Source organism: Dendronephthya gigantea, unplaced genomic scaffold, assembly GCF_004324835.1.
Source record: "Dendronephthya gigantea isolate DGI-Jeju-01 unplaced genomic scaffold, DenGig_1.0 000080F, whole genome shotgun sequence".
Classification (NCBI taxonomy): Eukaryota; Metazoa; Cnidaria; class Anthozoa; order Malacalcyonacea; family Nephtheidae; genus Dendronephthya; species Dendronephthya gigantea.
This window is the reverse complement of record NW_021163090.1, coordinates 630,661-651,253: the sequence shown is the minus strand read 5'-3', so window position 1 is coordinate 651,253 and position 20,593 is coordinate 630,661. Positions and strand designations below refer to the sequence as shown.

At 37.9% G+C, this 20,593-nt stretch overlaps 5 protein-coding genes across 5 annotated transcripts; 3 read left to right on the top strand and 2 right to left on the bottom strand.

The window, feature by feature from the left end:
• Nucleotides 1-235: 235 nt before the first annotated feature.
• Nucleotides 236-1,782, top strand: LOC114532744 (GTP-binding protein Di-Ras2-like). Its single transcript, XM_028554323.1, has one exon. It carries the CDS (start codon nt 342-344, stop codon nt 1,173-1,175), a length of 834 nt encoding a protein of 277 aa, XP_028410124.1. The 5' UTR covers nt 236-341; the 3' UTR covers nt 1,176-1,782.
• Nucleotides 1,783-3,217: 1,435 nt separating this feature from the next.
• LOC114532697 (NACHT and WD repeat domain-containing protein 2-like) lies at nt 3,218-11,679 on the bottom strand. Its single transcript, XM_028554262.1, has 8 exons — nt 10,795-11,679; nt 9,015-9,259; nt 8,649-8,792; nt 8,377-8,561; nt 8,018-8,288; nt 7,151-7,794; nt 6,812-7,006; nt 3,218-6,564 (listed from the first exon to the last, which is right to left on the bottom strand). The coding sequence occupies exons 1-8, from the start codon at nt 10,860-10,862 to the stop codon at nt 3,358-3,360; spliced, it is 4,959 nt and encodes a 1,652-aa protein (XP_028410063.1). The 5' UTR covers nt 10,863-11,679; the 3' UTR covers nt 3,218-3,357.
• A 1,220-nt stretch (nt 11,680-12,899) lies between these two features.
• Nucleotides 12,900-15,157, top strand: LOC114532704 (solute carrier family 35 member C2-like). The gene is made up of 10 exons (XM_028554270.1): nt 12,900-13,151; nt 13,456-13,606; nt 13,685-13,748; nt 13,855-13,927; nt 14,016-14,111; nt 14,198-14,270; nt 14,348-14,431; nt 14,504-14,679; nt 14,812-14,932; nt 15,005-15,157. Exons 1-10 carry the CDS (start codon nt 13,044-13,046, stop codon nt 15,100-15,102), a joined length of 1,044 nt encoding a protein of 347 aa, XP_028410071.1. The 5' UTR covers nt 12,900-13,043; the 3' UTR covers nt 15,103-15,157.
• Nucleotides 15,158-15,349: 192 nt separating this feature from the next.
• LOC114532716 (purine nucleoside phosphorylase-like) lies at nt 15,350-17,094 on the bottom strand. Its single transcript, XM_028554282.1, has 6 exons — nt 16,921-17,094; nt 16,585-16,754; nt 16,402-16,505; nt 16,137-16,312; nt 15,885-16,056; nt 15,350-15,805 (listed from the first exon to the last, which is right to left on the bottom strand). The coding sequence occupies exons 1-6, from the start codon at nt 16,941-16,943 to the stop codon at nt 15,590-15,592; spliced, it is 861 nt and encodes a 286-aa protein (XP_028410083.1). The 5' UTR covers nt 16,944-17,094; the 3' UTR covers nt 15,350-15,589.
• Nucleotides 17,095-17,410: 316 nt separating this feature from the next.
• Nucleotides 17,411-20,578, top strand: LOC114532729 (diphosphomevalonate decarboxylase-like). Its single transcript, XM_028554303.1, has 15 exons — nt 17,411-17,749; nt 17,840-17,910; nt 18,039-18,106; nt 18,186-18,235; nt 18,325-18,450; nt 18,530-18,584; nt 18,674-18,770; nt 18,868-18,915; nt 18,985-19,059; nt 19,248-19,343; nt 19,454-19,579; nt 19,698-19,813; nt 19,955-19,991; nt 20,080-20,145; nt 20,257-20,578. The coding sequence occupies exons 1-15, from the start codon at nt 17,698-17,700 to the stop codon at nt 20,329-20,331; spliced, it is 1,158 nt and encodes a 385-aa protein (XP_028410104.1). The 5' UTR covers nt 17,411-17,697; the 3' UTR covers nt 20,332-20,578.
• Nucleotides 20,579-20,593: the final 15 nt, after the last annotated feature.

Here is a 20,593-nt window from a genome sequence, read left to right as displayed (position 1 = left end):
TGGTCATAATCTATTTTTCCCGCGCGCTACAGGTTGCGTGATGCGGAAATATGATATTTTTCTCGTCTTTATTCTGGCATTGTTGCCTCTTAGCTATGATAATTGGCGTTTAATTCATCCGTACAATGTTGACAAACTATGTTTTTTACAATAATTTTCATGAGTGGGCATATTGAAGGGGATAGAAATGATGAACAATGGCTTTCGTTTTCCCACCATGCCCTTTGAACACGTGTTTCCTTTCAATTTGTTCAGTCAACATGGATATGGATATCTAAGTGGCCCTTTGTGGCGTGATTCGCTCCATAGCAACGTTGCTTAGCTGTATATAAGATGCGTTAATGTGGCCTTTGGGACTCACAACAGCGAAGGTCATAAGAATCAGCGTTTATATGCATGCAGGGATTAAAGAGATCAAGACGACGTTAACTAACAACATCATGACAAAACAACGGTTAGAGAGGAGTATTTCTGTTATTAAAAGAATCGCAGTGATGGGAGCAGCAAACACCGGCAAAAGTAGCCTTATCTCAAGATTTTTAGGACAGCCTTTTGAAGAAATATACTCGCCAACCGTCGAGGACCATCATATCGGGAATTTCTATTGTGGGGAAACGTTATACCATATGGAAATAACTGACACTTCGGGAAGCTTCGAGTTCCCAGCCATGGAGCGACTGACAATGGAAAAGGCCGGCGCTTTCATATTCGTCTACTCGCTGGAAGATGAACTGAGTTTTGAAAAGGTTAAAATGTGTTTAAAAAGACTAAAGGAGGTGAAAGATATTAGCACAGTTCCGATAATCGTTGTATGTAATAAAGCAGATTTAGCTAATATTGATGCGCTTTGGAGTATGCAAATGCAGTTGGACAATGGCAAAGTTCCTGAACAATGTTTTGTGAATCTCAGTGATACTTGTTCGACGCGAAAAACTGTCACAAAAGAGGAGATTCTCTGCAAGCAACTTGTACAAGTTCGTGAACTCGGCTGTGAGTTTCTGCTCACGTCGGCCAAATTTCGTTGGAATGTGAACAGGATTTTTCAACAGTTATTCTCAGAACGCACACGAGCCCGGGATGAGAAAAGCAAGAAGACGACTGGCTCTCCTAAGACGCCGACGTTCAAATTCAAAATCAAACGGAGGAAAGATTATTCCCGAGCGCAGACTATCTAAAATGAAAGGAACTGTATGTAGATGGATGGGGATTTGTGGGGATTTGTGAGAACGATTGTATCCATGTGATGTCCGCAAGTTGCCCAAAAAAGCTGACAGAAACATCTATCATATGAATCATGAGTTACGAAGAAGGGATTTTTCAAGTCATAATAAATGACTGATATAGCAATATTTTTCATCTGAGACCCTGCGTCAGTTGTTGCATAATAAGACCCTTTCTTTGATTTATATCTGCGATGACGTAATTGATACATCCGCAGAAAAAAAATAACAGAAATTCCAAAATTTTTTATTGCGTAAGGTGAACTCAGTTTCGCAAGGATTTGTTACTTACGCAAAGGAAAAGATAAACTACTAAAAAAATTGTCTGCTAGAATTAGATCTTAAATCTTAATGGTATATTTATAATCCTCTTTAAAGTATAGAATATTATATTATATTTATTATACGTATGTACCATACAACTTTTCAATCTTTGTGATTACGGTATATCTCAGCATTATAAAGACAAAAGTATTACCAAAGCGTTCAGATAACTATATTGTTTAAAGTATAGTATATTTATAGTTTGGTTATCTATTTTCATTTACCACGCATTTGTGTACATGGCAAGTTGGTCAGATAACTTATATATGGAAAGATAACAAGCTTTAAACAATATTTATCGATATATATATGTATAGATATATATACTGATTATAGTAAAAAGAGTTGTGGTCTATATTGAGGCCACAACTCCTGCAATATTTTAAAACGCATTATTTAAAGTAATATATATATTTTATAAGGTTTAACAATGCAGTGGACATGTGTACGATATGTAAATGACATTTCGTTCATTATATGAGGAAATATAAACTATTATTTTACACTACTTCCGTCTTCCGTAACTGAATAGCTGAATTATCTTAAAAACATTCTTCAGGGAGGTGGCGATGAAAAGATTAGAGTTCCTTTCGTCACAAAGGAAGTTTTTCTGCATACAGGATGATTAAAACTTGAAATATGGTGAGCCTCCCACTCAACTGCACACGCAATAAAATGATAAATGGAAAAGGTAGACGTGTTTCAGTGTCCCATAACTGTACAAGAAGATTAAAGTACGTTTGCCATAAGAAAACGAGAAAGTCAGGCTTGTATTCATGCAAGGCATCTTTGTATTATAGTTAAAACACAAGTACACATGAGTGTTTCATAACATTGGCGCCGTTTGCTCTCCATTAGGCTAAAAAAATGTCGTTATAAGATGTTTTACACCTCCTCACGAGATACAAATTGGAATTTTTAAAAAGGCATTTTCGTAACGAGCAATCATGCAGCACGAAAACTGAATTATTAATCAAAATAAAATTCACTAAGAGCACACATGAAAAAATCAGAAACACAAAAGGTGTTTCAGTTGGAATGCAATTAAGAAAAGGTAAATATTCTTCGCCTCCGGTCAGCGACATTGTCCACTAACAATACATGTATTATTAGAAATGTTCTCTAAAGAAAGAGCTATTCAGCTGCGGCTGTTCGCTCGTGCGAAGGCTGCATTTGTCTGAAAGATTTTTTTTAAAACACAAGCGCTGTTAAGTGTGGCATATCATGTGCTGTTCTGTGGTTAAACTAGATAATAAACTGAAAAGCAATAAGGACAAGCAAAGCCTATATAGAACGGGCAAAAAGAACAGGATTGGATCAATCTGGCAATGGCTGTGATCACATCAGGTATTGTAATTTGTAAAATTTTAACAAAGCAAAAGGTGTCATTCCATAACACGGTCAATGATTCAGGAATTGCCGAATTTGTATTTGAGGTGGAAACTCGTCCTACACGGGAAACTCGTCTGATGTGAATCCGGTCACAGACAGCTTTCTCGTGCGAATTTCCCATCTAACTTTCCCGTCCGAGGAGACGGGATGAACTAGACGCGGTAATCCCGTCTTGACGATATGAATTTATTATCATTTGAGCTCCCAGTGCCAGTGGCTTAACAGACTATAATATTATAAGTCTACAGTATATGCAATATTCTTTATGAGATCAATCAAAGTAATATTCACAGTAATCTTATTATAAATTCACAGTAATCAAACACAGTAATCTTCGCTCTAATATATAAATATAATCTATGCCCAGAAACTATACAGTCTTAATTGTGTTTTGTTGCCTCTGTACATAAGCCAGACTTAATTATTGCTTTTCAGCAAAAGTATTGTCCATGTGATTGCTATCATCGTCCCAGTCTAGAATATTTAGGAACTCAAAAACAGCGCCATAGTTCTTAGGATTATAGTACGGATTATTCAAATCTACTGACATTTCCTTGGACGACGTTTGGCCAGCCAACGATAGACTGGTGATAGTCGAAGCTTTGTAAATTGCTAAGACAATGCTGTTGCCGTCATCGGAGAGGGCGCAGTCCGATACCGCGTGGTCAGCGGTAAACGATCCAATCTGTAGCCCACGAGAGGTATCCCACAGCCTGATCGTGCGTTGTCCGGAGATAAACGTCATCGCTCGCCTTCCGTCCAGACTTAGTTGAATCCCATTGGTTTGCTGACGTATCCCACAAGGCAATGCGAACATTTGCCGGCCAGATCGTAAGGTGTATACCATCATGCTGTTTCGATAATCTTTCTTGAAAGAACAGATAAGAATACCGCTTTCCGAGGAGGCAGCCAACGCGTGGACTGTCGCCCCCTTGATAGGAATCTTGCACTGAACATCTGCTGTTTCTAAATTCCAAACGACGATGTGTATCGAATCGTTAATCTTCACAGAATCGACAAGGTATTTCCCGTCCCGTGTGATAGCGGCCTGACAGAGCTTAGGGAAGCTGGTCTCGACTCGAAGCCAACCGATCACGCGCCTTGTTTCCAAGTCCCAAACTGCCGCAGCGCTGTTTTCGTACGAGCATACTAAAACCTTCCCGTTCTCGCTCACCAGCACAGTCTCGATGCAGTCCTTGTGACCGCTGTCCAGATGCGCAACTGATTCGCCGTCGTCTAAAGAGATCAAGTTAACCACGTCTCGTTTGCTGGACAACATCAACGCGTATTGTTGTCCAACGATAGCAACATCACTGAACTGTGCGCATCTCGGCTTCGTGTCGACTCCGGACCGTTGCAGAAGACGCAGCGATAAATTCCTTCTCTTGTACAACGAACTCGCTCGTCTTTCGAGCTTGCTTCGACTTCTCATGTTTGGAAATGACACTCGGAGCTTTTTGATCAATCGTCCTTCTTCTAGATCAATCAGCGCCAGCTTTCCCATGCTTCGGAGTACGGCTCTTGTTTCGTCCACGACCAATATGTCATCAGCTTGGGTCCCTTTCAGAATACGCACCGGCTTACAATTTGAAAGATTCCACACAACAATATCCCCCGATACTTTCGACCGACTTACAGCCTGGCGTTGCTCACCTCTGCTCTTGACGAACATGATATTCCTAATGCAGTTATCGTTCTTATCTTGTGACAATCCATGTTGAATCGTCTCTTCCTTCTCCAAGTCCCAAACCCTCAAAATTCCGTTGTCGGACAACGTTACAAGCGCAGTCAGATCATTCGCGATAATGTTAGTAATTATACTTGTCGGAGGGTGTCGGAAAACGTTCGTAAGCTTCACCCCAGTCTCCAGGCTCCACACGCTAATATCATTCCGGCTGTTGGTCGAGAGGATATAATGACCGTCCGACGTCAGACGAGGGTTCACGATATCACCTCCGATATTACGAAGCCACTCTCCGCTGGATAATCGGAACACACGAACGTCGTACGATGTATCCGAAGTAGTAAGCACCAGACCGTCTCCAAATGGCGACAAGAATATGTCATCAACGTAATCTCTCGTATTCTTTTCATACGCGTTAATGTGAGTCACAAACACCGCCGTAAATACTTCGTATAAACGCACAAACTTTCCTTTTGTACTTGCACATGCCACGTACTCTCTCCATCCAGCTATTTTATCAATACTCATCCCTTCAACATCCGTAATTTCACTCGTCATCAGGCCACTGCGTAAATTCCACGCCCTAACCACGTGTCCACACGCTGCCACCAACACGTCTTTCGAATCACCAGCGACAGCGATGGCTCTGACCGCTCCTGGACACTCCAGCTCCCAGATTTTCTTGAACGTGCTGGTTTCATAAACCTCCAACTCGTTTCCAGTGTCGACCACGAACAATCTGTTGTTGCGACAAAAACGAACCTGCCTCGCAAGTGAACCAGCGGTTGTCGTCCTGATCACCTTCCCGCTTCGGACGTCCCATAATGCAACGATATTTTTCGAAGCTGATAGTCCTAATGTCGAATCCGATGTCAAATCGGTTGGACCATAGAGCTCCATCGAGGTATGCAGGAGTTTAGTACCCGGAGGATTTAAACAGCCGGTATTTGGGATCAAGGCTCGTGCGGATTTACGAGCGTCGTTTAATAGCCTGGCGATGTGGTCTGACGATGCCAAATCTATCAACCGGCCGATCAACTGAGTTGCTAATTGGTTAGGATCGATTTGAAGAGCGTCTGAAGACATCTTCAGTGCGTCAACGATCATCTTTAAATCCTGATCCATCGGACAGTGTTTTCCAGTGAAACACTCAAGTACATAGTCAATAGAAGTGGTTTTGAGTTGGGTCTGGAGAAAGTTAAAGTTACATAGAGCCAAGTCCTTTAGGTTCTCGATGTCGCCCAACTTGCATAAATAATGAGGTAGGTCGTGGACCCGACGAAGGATCACGAGCGGATCCTCGGCAATACCCGTAGAGTGCTTTCCCGCGGCATAATACTGTGCTAAGCTTTGATGGGCCAACTTTACTGCGTCTTCTTTGTTTGACAGGTACCGGTCGAAAGCCAGATAACGAATAATCAGATGACGCCACGTCAAGACTAACATTCCGTCGAAATACGCCTTAGACACCAAAGGGGAGAGATCATGAAGTATCCGCGAGAGTTGGAATGACCGGACGCGGGAGCTTGGCACCTTACCGGAGGTATGTTCCCGGGTTAACAGTTCCTCTAATTCTCGTTCGCTCAGTCCAAATCTTGCGGCAGATAAGTAAGCCATGATTCTTTGTATCACCGGCTTACCGTGTTTCTTTTCCATCGTGACAAAGTAATGCTCGATCACGTGTTTCAGCGAGTTGGGTATATGTAAGCCTGCGTGATCTATACTGTCTTCCAGCGGTATCATGTGGTGGGTGTAGTGGAGTAACAGTTTAAGGTAAAGATTGTTGGGACACTTTTGTACAGCACCCACGATCCGCTTGTTCAGCTCTTCTGCAGGCTCTATGCCGCCACGTGATTCAAACCATGAGTCTATGTAAGAACCAGCGTCTGTTCTGTCGATCTCGCTGATGTCGACGAAATGATCAATTGCGTCTTCAAATGTTGCCTGAAATAACCAAACGCACTTTGAGAAACAGTTTAAATTCTTTCGAAATAGCTTTAGTCTTATCATTTATCAATCTTGACAGTATTGATCCTGAACTAGATACTGACTTGGGCTAAAACCATTCCTTGATGATTGCGTCAGATTAATCTTAAGTTTAATGACGGAGAAATGGCCTGATTTTACAGCCAGGGATCTCATTGCTTCGTTTGACAACAACCACTAGTATTCTTAATCAAACTTGACGTACCTTTAGACCATTGTAATAACCACCGTTAGTCAAAGTGGTTAGAACAATACGAACGTGATCCGGTAGCTCACGAGGCAACCACAGTAAGTTGGATTTTGGTAGTTCGTCCAAGCCGTCCAAAATGATTACAATTCGTCTTCCTTTCGTTGCATTATGAAGGGAACTGTGGAACATCTTGACGACTGATTGGAAGTCCTTCAATGAAAGAAATAGTGTTAACATGATAACTAATGCAATGCTATGGTATTTTGTCCCTAAAATCACTGTCGGAATAGAGATGTCCTTGGTGTTTCCTAAAGCAATAGTTAAGTCATCTTTCAAGAAAGAAAACTGTCGTACCTCAGGAATTATGTCTTTATTACCAAACGCTCGGGACAACTGGAAACAGATGCTTCGTAGCATTAATCTCAGGTTGCTTGAGTGGCGGGTAGAGCCTAGGAACCTGAGCACTAGAATCGTACCATCAACCATCTTATCACTCGCAAGTTTTGCTGCCATGGAAACCGTTGTGCTCTTCCCACATCCGGGGGATCCGTGAACAACCAATGGACTCTTCGTATTCATTCTTAAATACGTGCTGATTCGCCTCTGAATATCAATTGTTTGTTGTCGACTTTCGTCAATATTCGAGGCATTTTCTTGACATTTTATGATATGCTGTGCGACTTCTTTCAGACTTGCATCATTGATTGTGTTCACAGTAGCCTGCTTGGCGGTCTTTTGAATTTTCTCCTTGATCGTTTCGGCTAGAATCTTGTGAAAATGATTACGTTTCATGATGTCATGTTTCGCAAATTCACCATAGGAGATCATCGCATTCCTTTTTTGCCCATATCTTTCCCTCAGCATTCGTAGTTCCGCCTTGTCGTCGTTCGTTCGCTCGTCAAAAGCGAGGTTTTTTTGTTCAATTGTTCTTTCAACCCACAGCGCAGACGAGGTTACATTTGACAAGGAATTACCAAGAGACGCCACTTGTAAGAGCGCTGAAAGTAAAGAAATTAAACATTGAAGATTTTCCAGCCGTCAAATTGAACAGTGGTTCTATTCTCAAAACTTTCCAGACGGACATCCCAAGTATCTTGCGGAAAACTGCATAGTTGGATGGTACAAAACGAGGCAAGGTAATTTAATGTAAACTTTTACAGAAATGACCATGCGCTACAGTTCAGCGTAGATTAAACCATCAAACAACAAAGACCAACTTACCATTATAAACATACTGCTGTTCACAGTTCTGTTTGAAATCATTCTCTTCCATTTTCGCAAGCAACAGCTGTGAGGCGTCTTCAATATCTTCATCGTGGTGATCGAAACACGCTTTCTTGAGAACGTAGCACGGGATTTTACTCGCGTCAAGCTCGTAGAGGCTTCGTACTGCGTCGTGATCATTCGGCAGCATCTCGAGCAAAAGACCGAAATCCTTCACATCGATGTTTTCAGGAAGAAATCGCTCCCCGAAATTTTGACCAACAAGCACCTGAATAAAAAGAGAAAATAGTTTTTCTTTCACGTTAATCCACATTCCCCAGGCTTTGTTTGGCTTCGTTAAAATTCTCTTAACTTACAAGGAAGCCAACACCAGTTGATTCCTGATGAGCCAGTTGTATTTCTTCCTTCCAATCCTTGTAACTAAACTGTTCATCGTCTATATCCACCTCTACAATATGGACGTCGTAGTTTTGTTCCCGACAAAACTTTTTCAAATCGGGAATAACTCGTTCTTCCAGAATCAGGCTCTCTTCAACCATATCTTGTTAAAATAAAGAAGAAATAAGAGCCGAAGCATTTGAGTAACTTAGCTGTGTTTTTGACAATTCATAGTTTCAGAGTTTCCTACCTTCGTGAATGGATGCGATGAAAATCTTTACCATTCTTGCCAAATTTGGGATCTCAGTGTTTACATCCCCTTTAAGAATTCGTTCCCGGATTAGTTGAGAGATGGCGTTCTCCTGGTTCAAATTATTATCCTTGCCTTCATCCTCTATGTACAACAAAGGAACGGAATTTAATCACGGTTGAGTTGATTATTGATATTTTCATGTTACTTAAAAGCAAATTCACTGTTTGATATTTTAGTTGCCTTGCCTAAAACATCAAACATCTACGTTTGTTTCGATTAAATGATGTTGTGAAAAGATGAAATTATCATTATATGAAAGTATATAACGTTTTTTCAACCATACGAAAATTATTTCCTCCTAACCTGATGTTCTCTTTCCTCCATTCTGATCAGGCAGTGGATAAACATCAATATCAGATTCCCCTGTGTATGTAACACTTGACTCATGGTCAACAAAGACGCCTTGACCTTTTGATTTTTGTTTCTTCGACGTTTTCCGTAATTCGGTAACCTCTTCACTGCCATCTGGTTCTCCTCGTCTGTAACTATTGTCTATTTTGCCTGCTTTGCCATTGCCTTCATCATGGCGGCCAAGAATTCGCAAGAGTCTAAGAAAATGAATGCGTTAAGCCGTTATGTAAGCGAAGTGTTTCCTGAAACTAATCATAATGGACAAGGAAAGTTGCACAAACTATAGTTCGTATCTGGAGTCTGAAGGAAAATGACTAATAAAGCACTACAAGTTTACAATATGTATGACAACGATTCTTTAAGAGCAGTTTAAGAAAACATGCTCACGTCAAGTAAGAGCAGAATATAAGAGTGCACTTAGAGCTGGTATATATTCAAGAAGTCTGACGTGATCTCTCACTGGGAGATCAGTGAGAGACCGCGCATTATTCAGGACTTCAGGTGACAGGAAAAAGACTCTCATTGAAGACTCTAACCGACATGGATTGCAGAGGCAGTGAAGACAATGCACTACTGCAAACTGGCTATATATGGAAACAATGTATATGCAAGTCATTATATCCTCTTTTGTCCATTCTTTCACCAGCAACTTACGTGGGATAGCCGGGCTAAAACATTTGATATTTGTAAAAGTAATATCCATGTATAGTTGTGAAAGCTCGGCTAGTATATTGGCTTTTGCACAAGGTTTACGTTTCACAGTTCCGTCCTACTACAATTTATTGAAGGTTTTTTTCTACACGTAAGCGCAAGCCGACGAGTTGACTGATTGATCACAATTTGAGGCTTCATCATAAATCTTTTTTTTATTTTGATCGATTGCTTGGCTTTTGGATTGGGACAGAGCTAGTTGATCAGGTTCATCGAAGGCTATTTCATGAAATAGCGAAGGTGATATAATATTTGGTAACATGAAAAGAATCAATTAGGAACAATTTATTTTCCACCTATACTCGAGTTGACCACACTCGGTTTTTAGCCTAAATGAGACTACACCAATTGTTTGTCTGCCCCCGCAAAAAACCCCCATGATTATACACGGAATCAAAGCTTTGCGACAGCCCATCGATCTGCATGAACGATTTCACTAGACAGAATACATGCAAATCCCATTTTAAGGAAGGAGCGAGAAAAGCTTATCTGAACGTATTTACTGACGGCGGATTGACACGTTAGACGTACCAGATATCTGGTTACTGCGCATGATTTACACAGCACATTAAAAATATTCTCTTATATTATTTATACAGACAAACTTGGCATACATATTGTTTGCTCTTTATTATCGCAACCAACCACCTGTGTGTGCCGCGGACAGGGCATCATGGATTTAAATTTATCTCGATGGAAATTAGCGATATTATTTGATACATTGACAACTAAATTAGGAATCCGCCATCACAACGAGAAATATGAACAAAATTTAATTGAATGGTAATTGAATGGATGAAGAGCTAGTGTCTCCATTATTTTGGAACGCATTCAAAGGCTAACAATATTAAGTCAATACAGTAACATATATTGTCTCTTTGGTCAACACAACAGTGTTTATAGTAATTTATCATCCTGAGATCTCTGTATATATCGTCTATTTTGTCTCCAATGCTCACTTACTCCTAGCTTACATTATTTATTTGTCTGTGTCTAGATATCGATAAAATCAAGAGATTACCTGTATTTACTCTCCCGATTAAAACCTTTTGATCGAGTTGTGTGTGGCTTTGAACAACACTTGCCCATCTTAAAAGCAGTTAAATCTGTATTTTCATCTATTTCATTGTAAAACCACGAGAGCCAAGTCTATACTATTGTAGGTTATGATATCGTATGACCTCAATGTTAACCTTCCGTTCAAAGTCTTATATTAATGTATACTGTTTAAGTCTGTTTTATTCCTCCTACTCGTTATAAACATTAAGAATTGCAATGAATTATTCAGTTCGACATTTCATTGTGTCATTCTGACCACTTAAACTACACACCCTAAGGAAACAGCTTCTGCATGTATAAATGAGGAAGAATTAAGCACACACCAAAACGATTGTTAGATTATGTGTGTATGATTTTGAAAACCGAAAATTTTGAAAAACTGATCAGTGGTTTTTATAGTTTGAGTTGCTATTTCATGGCTAGTGAATAAAATCAATATCGATGATCATGACAAGCAGGATATCATCTTTTACTAATTCGTACGTTAATGAGATAAAGAAGGCTTTCTCCGTAGTCAAGTTCCGGAAGATAGCAGCTTGAAATTTTGTGCAGTTTTGCACATTTTGATTGAAGAACTACGTATTTTGCGCTATTTCTTTACGCAAGATTCCACACCATAGATGGTTGAGGTCAACATTTTAATATTGCCGTCGTTTTCCAACATTTTACTTGTCTCCAGAATGTCAACGAAAGCGGTTAGTTTGACCACATGAGATGAAGCTATGTTAATTAAAAATGACCCTGCCTCATCTATATATAACCCCGGATATAAATAAATAGTATTGTTGGCTGTTTTGAAAGTAATGAAAAATGTCGGAATAGTGAAAGAAGATGTTTTGAATGGTCAACATGGTTCAGTATTGATCATATGTTGTTAGTCCATAACCTATGAAAATTCATTATAGATGTACGAGACTTAGGCCATTCCGCCATTCGTACTTCTGGTTCTGAACGGCTTATGTTCATAAGTTCAGTTTGCAATCGTCCGGAATTATCAATGGTTTTGTGAATGTTTGGTTTGAGAATTAAAATTAATATAAAACCATTGTATAAAACTCCAGCAAGGGTCAAATTTTAGTATGCGCTTTTCCAAGCAAAATGTGTACTACTTTCGCACTATCCAGACACGCGTGTTTTACACCACGACGTTGCGAGACATTCACGCGAGGTGATTTCAGGAGCGAAATATGACTATTGATCAGGGCTTCCACTTGCAAGGAAATTTCCCTGCAAAAGGAAATTTTGGCTTTTTCAAGGAAAAAGGCAAGGAAATAAAATTGAGGAGGAAATGGACAGGAAATTTTAGCCTGGGCAAGGAAATTGCAAGGAAATCTTGAAAATTGTTTATATTAGACTTAAAATTGAATAAAAAATAATAAGTTTGCAAAGATTTGGTTCTTCAAGTATATAACCATTTTCCTCACTCATAGGTGTAGGGTTTTGTTTTCTTCCGGGAGGGGGGCTTAAAGCTTGGCTAACCAAGGTATAGACTTCATGTAAGCCCAGCTAAAAGTCTCCCTGTATAAAATGAGGAATACAGAAAGTAGTGGCTGCGGATCTAAACTTCGTATTTCAGAATTGCTTTTCTAAGTTGTTTGATATATTATTATATGTTATTATATTCACTAATAAAACTGTTTCATGTGTATATAAGGATGTCTTTTTAAAGATTCAACATTGCTATATGATGCAATTATTACCTAGTAAATTTTTTACCCTAAAATTTCTCGGGGGGTTCTAGCCCTCAGCCCCCCCCCCCCAAATACTCTACGCCTATTTTACACTTCTATCAAAGTTTCTGTGGTTAATTTAATAAAAAGTGACCAAATTTTTGGATGAATTTTGGAAGTATTTTTGTATATGGAATATATTTCAGCTGTATCACTTAAAAAAATATTGTTTATTTTGTCACTGAGAAAAATTTGTTCCATTAAGGCCGCTATTTGCAAGGAATTTGCAAGGAAATTTGGAAATTTTGGCAAGGAAATATTTTTGGAAAAAAGGATTTTTTAGCATCTCAAAAGGAAATTTGGTAAATCAATTGTGGAAGCACTGCTATTGATGACTGCCCCGTCATCAAAAAAGAAGTCTTCTAGATGGATTAAGATCGTAAAATATCAAGTTATTGTTAAATTATATCGTTCTCGGTAATAAAAATGAAGGCGAGCTGGTCTTAATAGCGAAATTAGACGATGCGGTGATATAAAGAACATGAATTCTGAGAGTTTGTTCACGAGGGCTGTAAAGATTGGATCATGTATTTTGTTCATGTACACGTTCTCAATCAGTCTGACTTTCTATAACAAATGGATTATGAAGGTATTTAGAGAACTATTTCTGAAACGAAATAGTTTTATATAAATCTTCGTTGTATCTGTATTGTACCAGTTCGACCCCGAAAGGTATGTTTACTGTATGGGCCAGGGAGGGGTTGGGTTACGTACTGAATATGCATTTATTATATGCCCCCCTCTTCCACTTTTCTGGGCCCAGTGTCACAGGTGAATTTTATAGTGGGGAGTGTGTTAAGTTCCCAGCTCTTCCCTGTGGAAATTGTCTTCAATCTGTGTTGTTTGTAGCCGTAGGTTCACTCATCTCATCATATTATCATTTTATTTTCCAGAGATTTCATTTTCCATTGTTTCTCTCAATGGTACATTACAGTATTGTGTTTCTGTTAACTGCAATTACAAGACGAATTTGGGAGATTCGTTCTAACAAAAAACGGATCCTCCTAGAATGGTCTGTTTATTTAAAGAGAGTGACCCCAACAGGTTAGGATGATATAGGAAGCCTTGCTTGTTCATTCAATAAGTTCAGTTTTTCATATTGGTACTCTGTTTACATTATAGCAATAGCAACAGCATTAGATATTGGTTTTTCAAATTGGAGTTTAATGTTTATTACTGTCTCATTGTAAGTGTGGTTTCTCAAATTTCATTGCTGTCAGCAGTGCAGTTAATCATAGATAGCTCTATTAGTTTGATTAATGTAAAACTTATTCTCAATTGCTATTTTAAAGGTATACAATGTGCAAGACAACTGCAATCATATTTATTCTTATCTTTTCTCTTATCTTTGGATTGGAAAAATTTGTAAGTTTAATTAACAACTGCATATCAATTCATTCAAAGTTTGAAAAATTGTTAAATTAATAAACATAACATTTTTTTTCAATTTCAGCATTATGTTTTATTTCTTATTGTGTTTTTGATTGCTGGGGGACTTTTCATGTTTACATATGAATCAACACAGTTTAACTTCACTGGATTTCTTCTTGTACGTTTCTATTCATTACAGTAATTTAAAAATATATAATTTATACAAATAACACTCCTTGAATTTTCAATGTATCTTCTTACCAGGTTATGACAGCAAGTTCAATGAGTGGCATCAGATGGGCAACTACACAGCTGTTACTTCAAAAAGAAAGCTTTGGTGAGAATGAAAGTATAAGAGATTGGATTGATGTATAATTAAACTGTGTTAATGCTAATGTTTGTTGGTTATTTTAGGATTAACTAGCCCTTTTGATACAATATATCACTTGCAGCCATTAATGGCTTTGGCAACCCTTCCTTTAGCACTTGGAATTGAAGGTTGGTATCAGAGCTAGAGAATTCATGCAAATATCAAATGCTATGATGGTTTTAATAAATCAACATTCACAGGTCCAAAGTTGGCTGTTTCCGTGCAAGCATTTCGGGCACCTTCAACATATATTATTGCAACGACAACATCGTTTGTCTTATTTGGATCGTCTTTGGCATTTATGTTGACTGTGTCAGAGTACCTTCTGTTGGCTAGCACCTCCAGTATAACGCTTGCGGTTGCTGGAATATTTAAGGTATATGGTTGGTGATATATTGGTATATGCTGTGAATAAGGATAGACAGATTCTCTATATCTACTGCACCATACATGTACATACAAATCAATGCACTATGTTCAAACTGACTTTAACATATTTCTCCACCAGGAATTATGTACTATATTACTTGCAACAGAATTTGCTGGTGATGAAATGAATTTTATGAAATTCGGCGGATTAGTCATTTGTTTACTAGGAATTATTCTTCATGTTTACTTTAAATATCAAGGTAATTTTGCTGTCTTTATTACAATTCAAGGCAATGAAATGTATCATAACACTGATTTGTTTTTCATTTTAGGAAATAAAAGGGAAGATAAAGGAATATCAGGAAATAGTGAAGATAATGTTCCAATGCTAGGTTCTATCCAGAGTTTTGATTCTGATGAAGGAGAGTAAGTTAAAAGACCATAGGAAATATGAAAAACCTACAATAGACTGCTATTTTTATAAATTTCAGATAAAAATAAGATTACTATATTTATATATAAATAAAGTATTTATAATTATGAATAAAAAAATTAAAACCATGATGTAAATTCTGATATTTAATATAATTTAAATTCAAACAATATTTTCAGAACCTATAACCTACTATATTTATAGTCAAGATCAAGTCTAGTAAAAATTTTTGAATCCCTGAATTATATGTTAAATTACAGTGCCACAGCTTATGGTAAGGTATTTAAAATTTTATTGCATTTATTGTCAGGTATAAAAGTATATTCCTAAGATTTAAGGATGCATTCAGATTGGGTGTCTTGCACTGGTATTTTTAACTTCTTTTGGTGGCTAATTTGGGGCCAGGCCAATTTCTAAATGAGATTTGGCCAACCAACCATTTTTAATAAGTACCAGTGCCAACCACCAAGTCTTGATGCAGCCTTTATAATTTTTGAATAACACATTTAACTAGTTTCTCAACATCTTTTGAGCGTTTCTTCCCAACTTCCAAGACCTCTTCATGACTGATTTTAGATTCAGCATCGTAAGATAATTCAGCGGCATTTGTAATCAAAGAAATACCCAAACTTTGAATGCCACAATGTGCAGCAGCAATCACCTCATGTGCCGTGCTCATCCCAACAGCATCAGCTCCAACCTGAGAAAAAGTAATGAACTTTGATTGTACATTCCACACAATCTAGTGAAGCCTAAGCCACAACTTGTGAGCCACATACCCTATGCAAGAAATTCAGTTCAGCTGTTGTTTCAAATGAAGGTCCACCCACACATGCATAGACCCCTTCTCTGAGAAAACTGCCAAAGCCTAGTTCTTGGCCAGATGTCTTGGCAAGTTTTTGTAAATCTCTGTTGTATGCGGCATTCATTGGTGGAAATCGCTCGCCAAACCTTACAGAAATGAGAAATACAGTGAGGATACAGTAATATGCTTTATTATTATCCATAGGTAAATCTTGGGCTCTTCTAACCTTTCGTCATTAGGTCCTCTAAGCGGATTTGCACCAGCCAGTGACGGAAAGTTGATATGATCTTTCAGAATCATCACATCTCCGATATTAAAGGATGGATTGATCCCACCAGCCGCATTGGTAACTATGAGTGTTTTTATACCCAGTAAATGCATAACTCGGATTGGAGCAGTCACCTAGTAGATTAATTGAGATGAAGTTTAAAGCTAGTACGGTATATTTTGCAAAGTGAACCTAAGTGTGCATGTGTGCATGTATCAATTACCTTATCCAAGGAATATCCTTCATAATAATGAAATCTTCCTTGCATGCAAACGACTTGTTTTCCATTCAAAATACCAAAGACGAGATTACCGGCGTGACCCTTAACTATAAACATATCATTTGGTGAAATAAAATATGAGATATCCCATGAATTTGTACTGAATCTAAAAAACTCTGAACCAACCTGTGCTGACAGGAAAGTTTGGTATCTCATTGTACGGAAAAGTACGTGGATTCTCAATAGCCTTGACCAAATCCCCAAGTCCTGTACCACACACTATGCCAGTTGTTGGACGATATGTTGTGTTATCAAGCAAAAATTTTGCTATCCCCTGTAATTCTTCGTAGGAAAAACTAAATTAAATTTCAAACAATGCTGCATTATTGAATTGACACTTCAATCGTCCCACTACAAAATGAAACTATGGTTATCGGTATCATCATCGATGTGAAACGACTATTGCAAAACAAGGAACCGTTAAACATGGAAAACTATTTAAAAAATTCATCAACGACCTACCGATTCGCGCTTTCTTGTGCCATTTCAGCCTCTTTTACATTGAAATACCACGATCGACAACAAGTTATGACAAAACAGACGAGCAGACCATGTAAAAAATTTAAAAAAGCCACGTAGGTGATGAGACAGATCTTACACACACCTCCAAAAAACTAATTGAAACTGATTGTGAAATATTTACAAAAAAACACTTTGTTTACTACAACAACACGCGATAGTAATTTTTCACGCGTGAAGATTTCCGGGGGGTTGCAGGCTAGGATTCCTGCTCAAAAGTATAGTAAAAACTTGTAAACTTTTGAACAAAAAGTACAAATCTTTCTCTTTTTTGTGCATTTTGTCCGCTTAAGCTGGCTCAAGCACATGTGAAGTACGTATCCGGTTTCTTGTTTTGACTTTCTTAGAAATACAAGGATCATATTTCAAAAAGATATTGGCTTGGTGCCTGGCACAGCGCACCCATTTCATTTGATTGTGTTTGCATGAAAGAACGATAATTGTGAAATGGAAATTAAAATGTACCAATAATATTGAAACTGTTGATTTGTAACTTTACTATATTTTGAAGGGTTTGCAGCATATAAAAAGTATAAAGAAGCAATAGAAATTAGAAACCTTTAAGATGCTCCACACGGCACATCGGTGATTTACAAGTCCCAGTGAAGCGTTGAACCTTGGACTTGAACCACAAGAAACGTGAATCCATGTGGCAAGCAAGATGGTGACACAGTCTTGCACAGTCTGCACAATTGATTTCCTTATCGTATTAACAATAAAATGGAGGCGATAACATGTACTGCACCTGTGAATTTAGCTGTGATAAAATATTGTAAGTTTGTTATTGTTTTATTACTGATATATGAATGAGATAACTTTTGGTGGCTGGATAGCTAAATGTGTCTACATTTTGTTCTTGAAGGGGGCAAAAGAGATGAGGATCTCATATTACCAGTGAATTCATCACTAAGTGTAACTTTATCACAAGAACAGGTATGGGAATCTATTGACAGAAATAGTATACCAACTATCAATCACATTGTTATCACCATCATTGTTACCACCATATTACAACCATGTGAACCATGACTAGCTATGTGACGACAATTGTATTTCAACAGCTATGTGTAACAACCACTGTTGCCACAAGCCCAAACTTCACCAGTGATAGAGTATGGCTGAATGGAAGGTGAATGAAATAAACTCTTCTCACTTTTATAAAATCCATTTCTTTTTTTTCTCAAAAGTGTGAGCAAATTATCTTTCAGTGAAAATCTTATTAAAGACTTTCCCAGAATACAGAAAGTTTTGCAATTAGGTAAACAAAGTTCCTAAGTTTTGAACTAAATTCAAGACCAAAATAATTATCATGCAATATTCCATTGAACATCATTTTCAATATTGTAGTCCGAGAGGAGTGTAGGAAATCTGGTAAAAAGGATCTTGCAAAGAATAATATCCATATTTGTTCAGTCAATAATTTTCCTACTGCTGCCGGCCTTGCATCATCAGCTGCTGGTCATGCTTGTCTTGGTGAGGTTCTAATGTACACAATAGTTCACAATAGTTGAAATTGAAATTAAACATGAAATTTTTGTTTGCTTGATTTCAGCTTTCTCTCTGGCCAAGTTGTTTCATTTGGACTGTGATATCTCAGTGATAGCCAGGTAAAATAATGTGAATATTTTGAACACGATTGTAAACTAAAATTTTTGGTGATTCTTAGATCTTTAATTCTCTCAAACCATGCATGCAGGCAAGGGTCTGGAAGCGCATGTCGAAGCATTTATGGTGGGTTTGTTATGTGGGAGAAAGGTGAAATGGCTGACGGAAATGATAGTTTAGCAATTCAGGTGACGTACTTCACTCTCATATAATTACAAAACAATGATTTCACTATTTATGCTTCTGAACTGTTAAACATTATTTTTTATTTTTTTATTTTTTTAGATATCTCCAGAAAGTCATTGGGCTGAGATGCGAGTCTTAGTTCTTGTGGTGAGTATTCTTAGCTGGCTTCTTAATTTCACAAAAAAAACACCAGTTCTACAGGTCCTCTTCTTGTAGGTTAGCGATGAAAAAAAAGAAACTAGCAGCACATCAGGGATGCGACGGAGTGTTCAAACTAGTAAACTTTTAAAGGTTTGTGTATGATTATTTACAGTATAGCAGTGGCCAGGAGTTGTCATCATCTAGACTAGATGTGATTTCCTTGTGTTCTCCAGTCTTTGGAAAACTTTCTTTTTATACCTAAATACAAGAAAGATTCTAAGGATAGAGGTGCTGATTTTCTGCCTTTTTTTTTACCATTTTCTTCTCTTCTTCTACAGTTGAGATCAGAATACATTGTTCCTCAAAGGATTACTGGAATGAAAGATGCTATTCTGAGAAAAGATTTTGAAGAATTTGCTAATCTCACTATGAAGGTACAAGATATGAATTCTTCATGTAGCGTTTCGGAACCTTTACCGGCATAATTTCTGACTGAAAAAACAACTGCAATACGCTAGGATAAACGTTATTTATCTCTGTTTAGGACAGCAATCAATTCCACGCGATATGTCTTGATACGTTCCCGCCAATTCTTCCACCATATATGAATCATATTTCACATAATATTGTCCGACTTGTAACGGAATATAACAAGCTTCGAGGAACCAGAGTTGGTTAAGTTTTTTATATTTTCTTTATCACTTGGATTAGTAGGATACTTGCATTAAATGAATCGCTCAACCCTCAAAATGAACGCCATGGAATTGTGTCTTCCTGTACTACTTTAGGTCGCATACAGCTTCGATGCTGGTCCAAATGCAGTTCTGTTTCTTCTCGAGAATGATGTTCCGGAATGCCTGGAATTAATCACGACATTTTTTCCTCCAAATGACGACGAGACAAAGTACGTGTATTGCTTTGAGTGATATTGCTGTATTTACCAGCTTTCAACAATTGTATCCCCGAAGTATATGATTGTCGAAAATTATCTGTGTTCTCGTGTTTTCAAAGACAAACCAAATGCATTATTTTCATCTACATTTAGTTTTGTTCGTGGGCTTGTTACGTCGAGTTGTAAAAAGGTATGTTGGCTGTTTTGTCTTCCAGTTTTTTATCTTGATTCTATCATAATGCGAATGGCATTTCTGTTATATTCTTCATTTTTAACAGGCCGTGAATTGTCAGATAAATATACCTATTTGTCCTGGTGGAGTCAAATATATTATCCATACAAAGGTACGGCAGTAAATTTTATATGAAATGAGGAATGTACTTCAGACTTCTGTGAATACATTGGATAAAGCTTGTGAGCACGGGGAAATCTTTAAGTTTAAATGTGCAATTTAGATTGGTGATGGTCCAAGAATCCTGGAGGATCCCGCATCTTCGCTATTGACTTGCGAAGGATTTCCACGGGTCTAACTGGACTATATAGCCGACAAATACGACAGTAATTGTTAATGAAACAATGGACGCGAACATAAAGGATAACTAGACGGGTTTGGCCCTTTAAATAAGGCCAGAAGATTATGATTACCATAATCTTGTCTTACCATTTGCAATATAATTTATTAAGATTTTGAATATTGGTTTCCCGTAGCCCCAGAGTGCGCAGGGTGCTAAGCAGATATTGGAGGTATGGGAATGAGAAAGTTTAGGCGGGAAATTTTGAATTTTAATAAAT

What these genes read in the sequence shown, in the direction of transcription:
- LOC114532697 (XM_028554262.1), bottom strand. Translation starts at nt 10,862, where the DNA reads ATGGGCAAGTGTTGTTCAAAGCCACACACAACTCGATCAAAAGGTTTT. An exon ending in AATCGGGAGAGTAAATACAG is followed by an intron (nt 9,260 to 10,794) that starts GTAATCTCTTGA and finishes TCATTTTCTTAG; the next exon opens with ACTCTTGCGAATTCTTGGCC. An exon ending in ATAAAGACATAATTCCTGAG is followed by an intron (nt 7,007 to 7,150) that starts GTACGACAGTTT and finishes CTTTCATTGAAG; the next exon opens with GACTTCCAATCAGTCGTCAA.
- LOC114532704 (XM_028554270.1), top strand. Translation starts at nt 13,044, where the DNA reads ATGAATTCTGAGAGTTTGTTCACGAGGGCTGTAAAGATTGGATCATGT. An exon ending in ACTTCACTGGATTTCTTCTT is followed by an intron (nt 14,112 to 14,197) that starts GTACGTTTCTAT and finishes TCTTCTTACCAG; the next exon opens with GTTATGACAGCAAGTTCAAT. An exon ending in ACTTCAAAAAGAAAGCTTTG is followed by an intron (nt 14,271 to 14,347) that starts GTGAGAATGAAA and finishes TGGTTATTTTAG; the next exon opens with GATTAACTAGCCCTTTTGAT.
- LOC114532744 (XM_028554323.1), top strand. Translation starts at nt 342, where the DNA reads ATGTGGCCTTTGGGACTCACAACAGCGAAGGTCATAAGAATCAGCGTT.
- LOC114532716 (XM_028554282.1), bottom strand. Translation starts at nt 16,943, where the DNA reads ATGGCACAAGAAAGCGCGAATCG. An exon ending in GCACAAGAAAGCGCGAATCG is followed by an intron (nt 16,755 to 16,920) that starts GTAGGTCGTTGA and finishes AATTTAATTTAG; the next exon opens with TTTTTCCTACGAAGAATTAC. An exon ending in AACTGAATTTCTTGCATAGG is followed by an intron (nt 15,806 to 15,884) that starts GTATGTGGCTCA and finishes ACTTTTTCTCAG; the next exon opens with GTTGGAGCTGATGCTGTTGG.
- LOC114532729 (XM_028554303.1), top strand. Translation starts at nt 17,698, where the DNA reads ATGGAGGCGATAACATGTACTGCACCTGTGAATTTAGCTGTGATAAAA. An exon ending in TGCGAGTCTTAGTTCTTGTG is followed by an intron (nt 18,916 to 18,984) that starts GTGAGTATTCTT and finishes CTCTTCTTGTAG; the next exon opens with GTTAGCGATGAAAAAAAAGA. An exon ending in AAACTAGTAAACTTTTAAAG is followed by an intron (nt 19,060 to 19,247) that starts GTTTGTGTATGA and finishes CTTCTTCTACAG; the next exon opens with TTGAGATCAGAATACATTGT.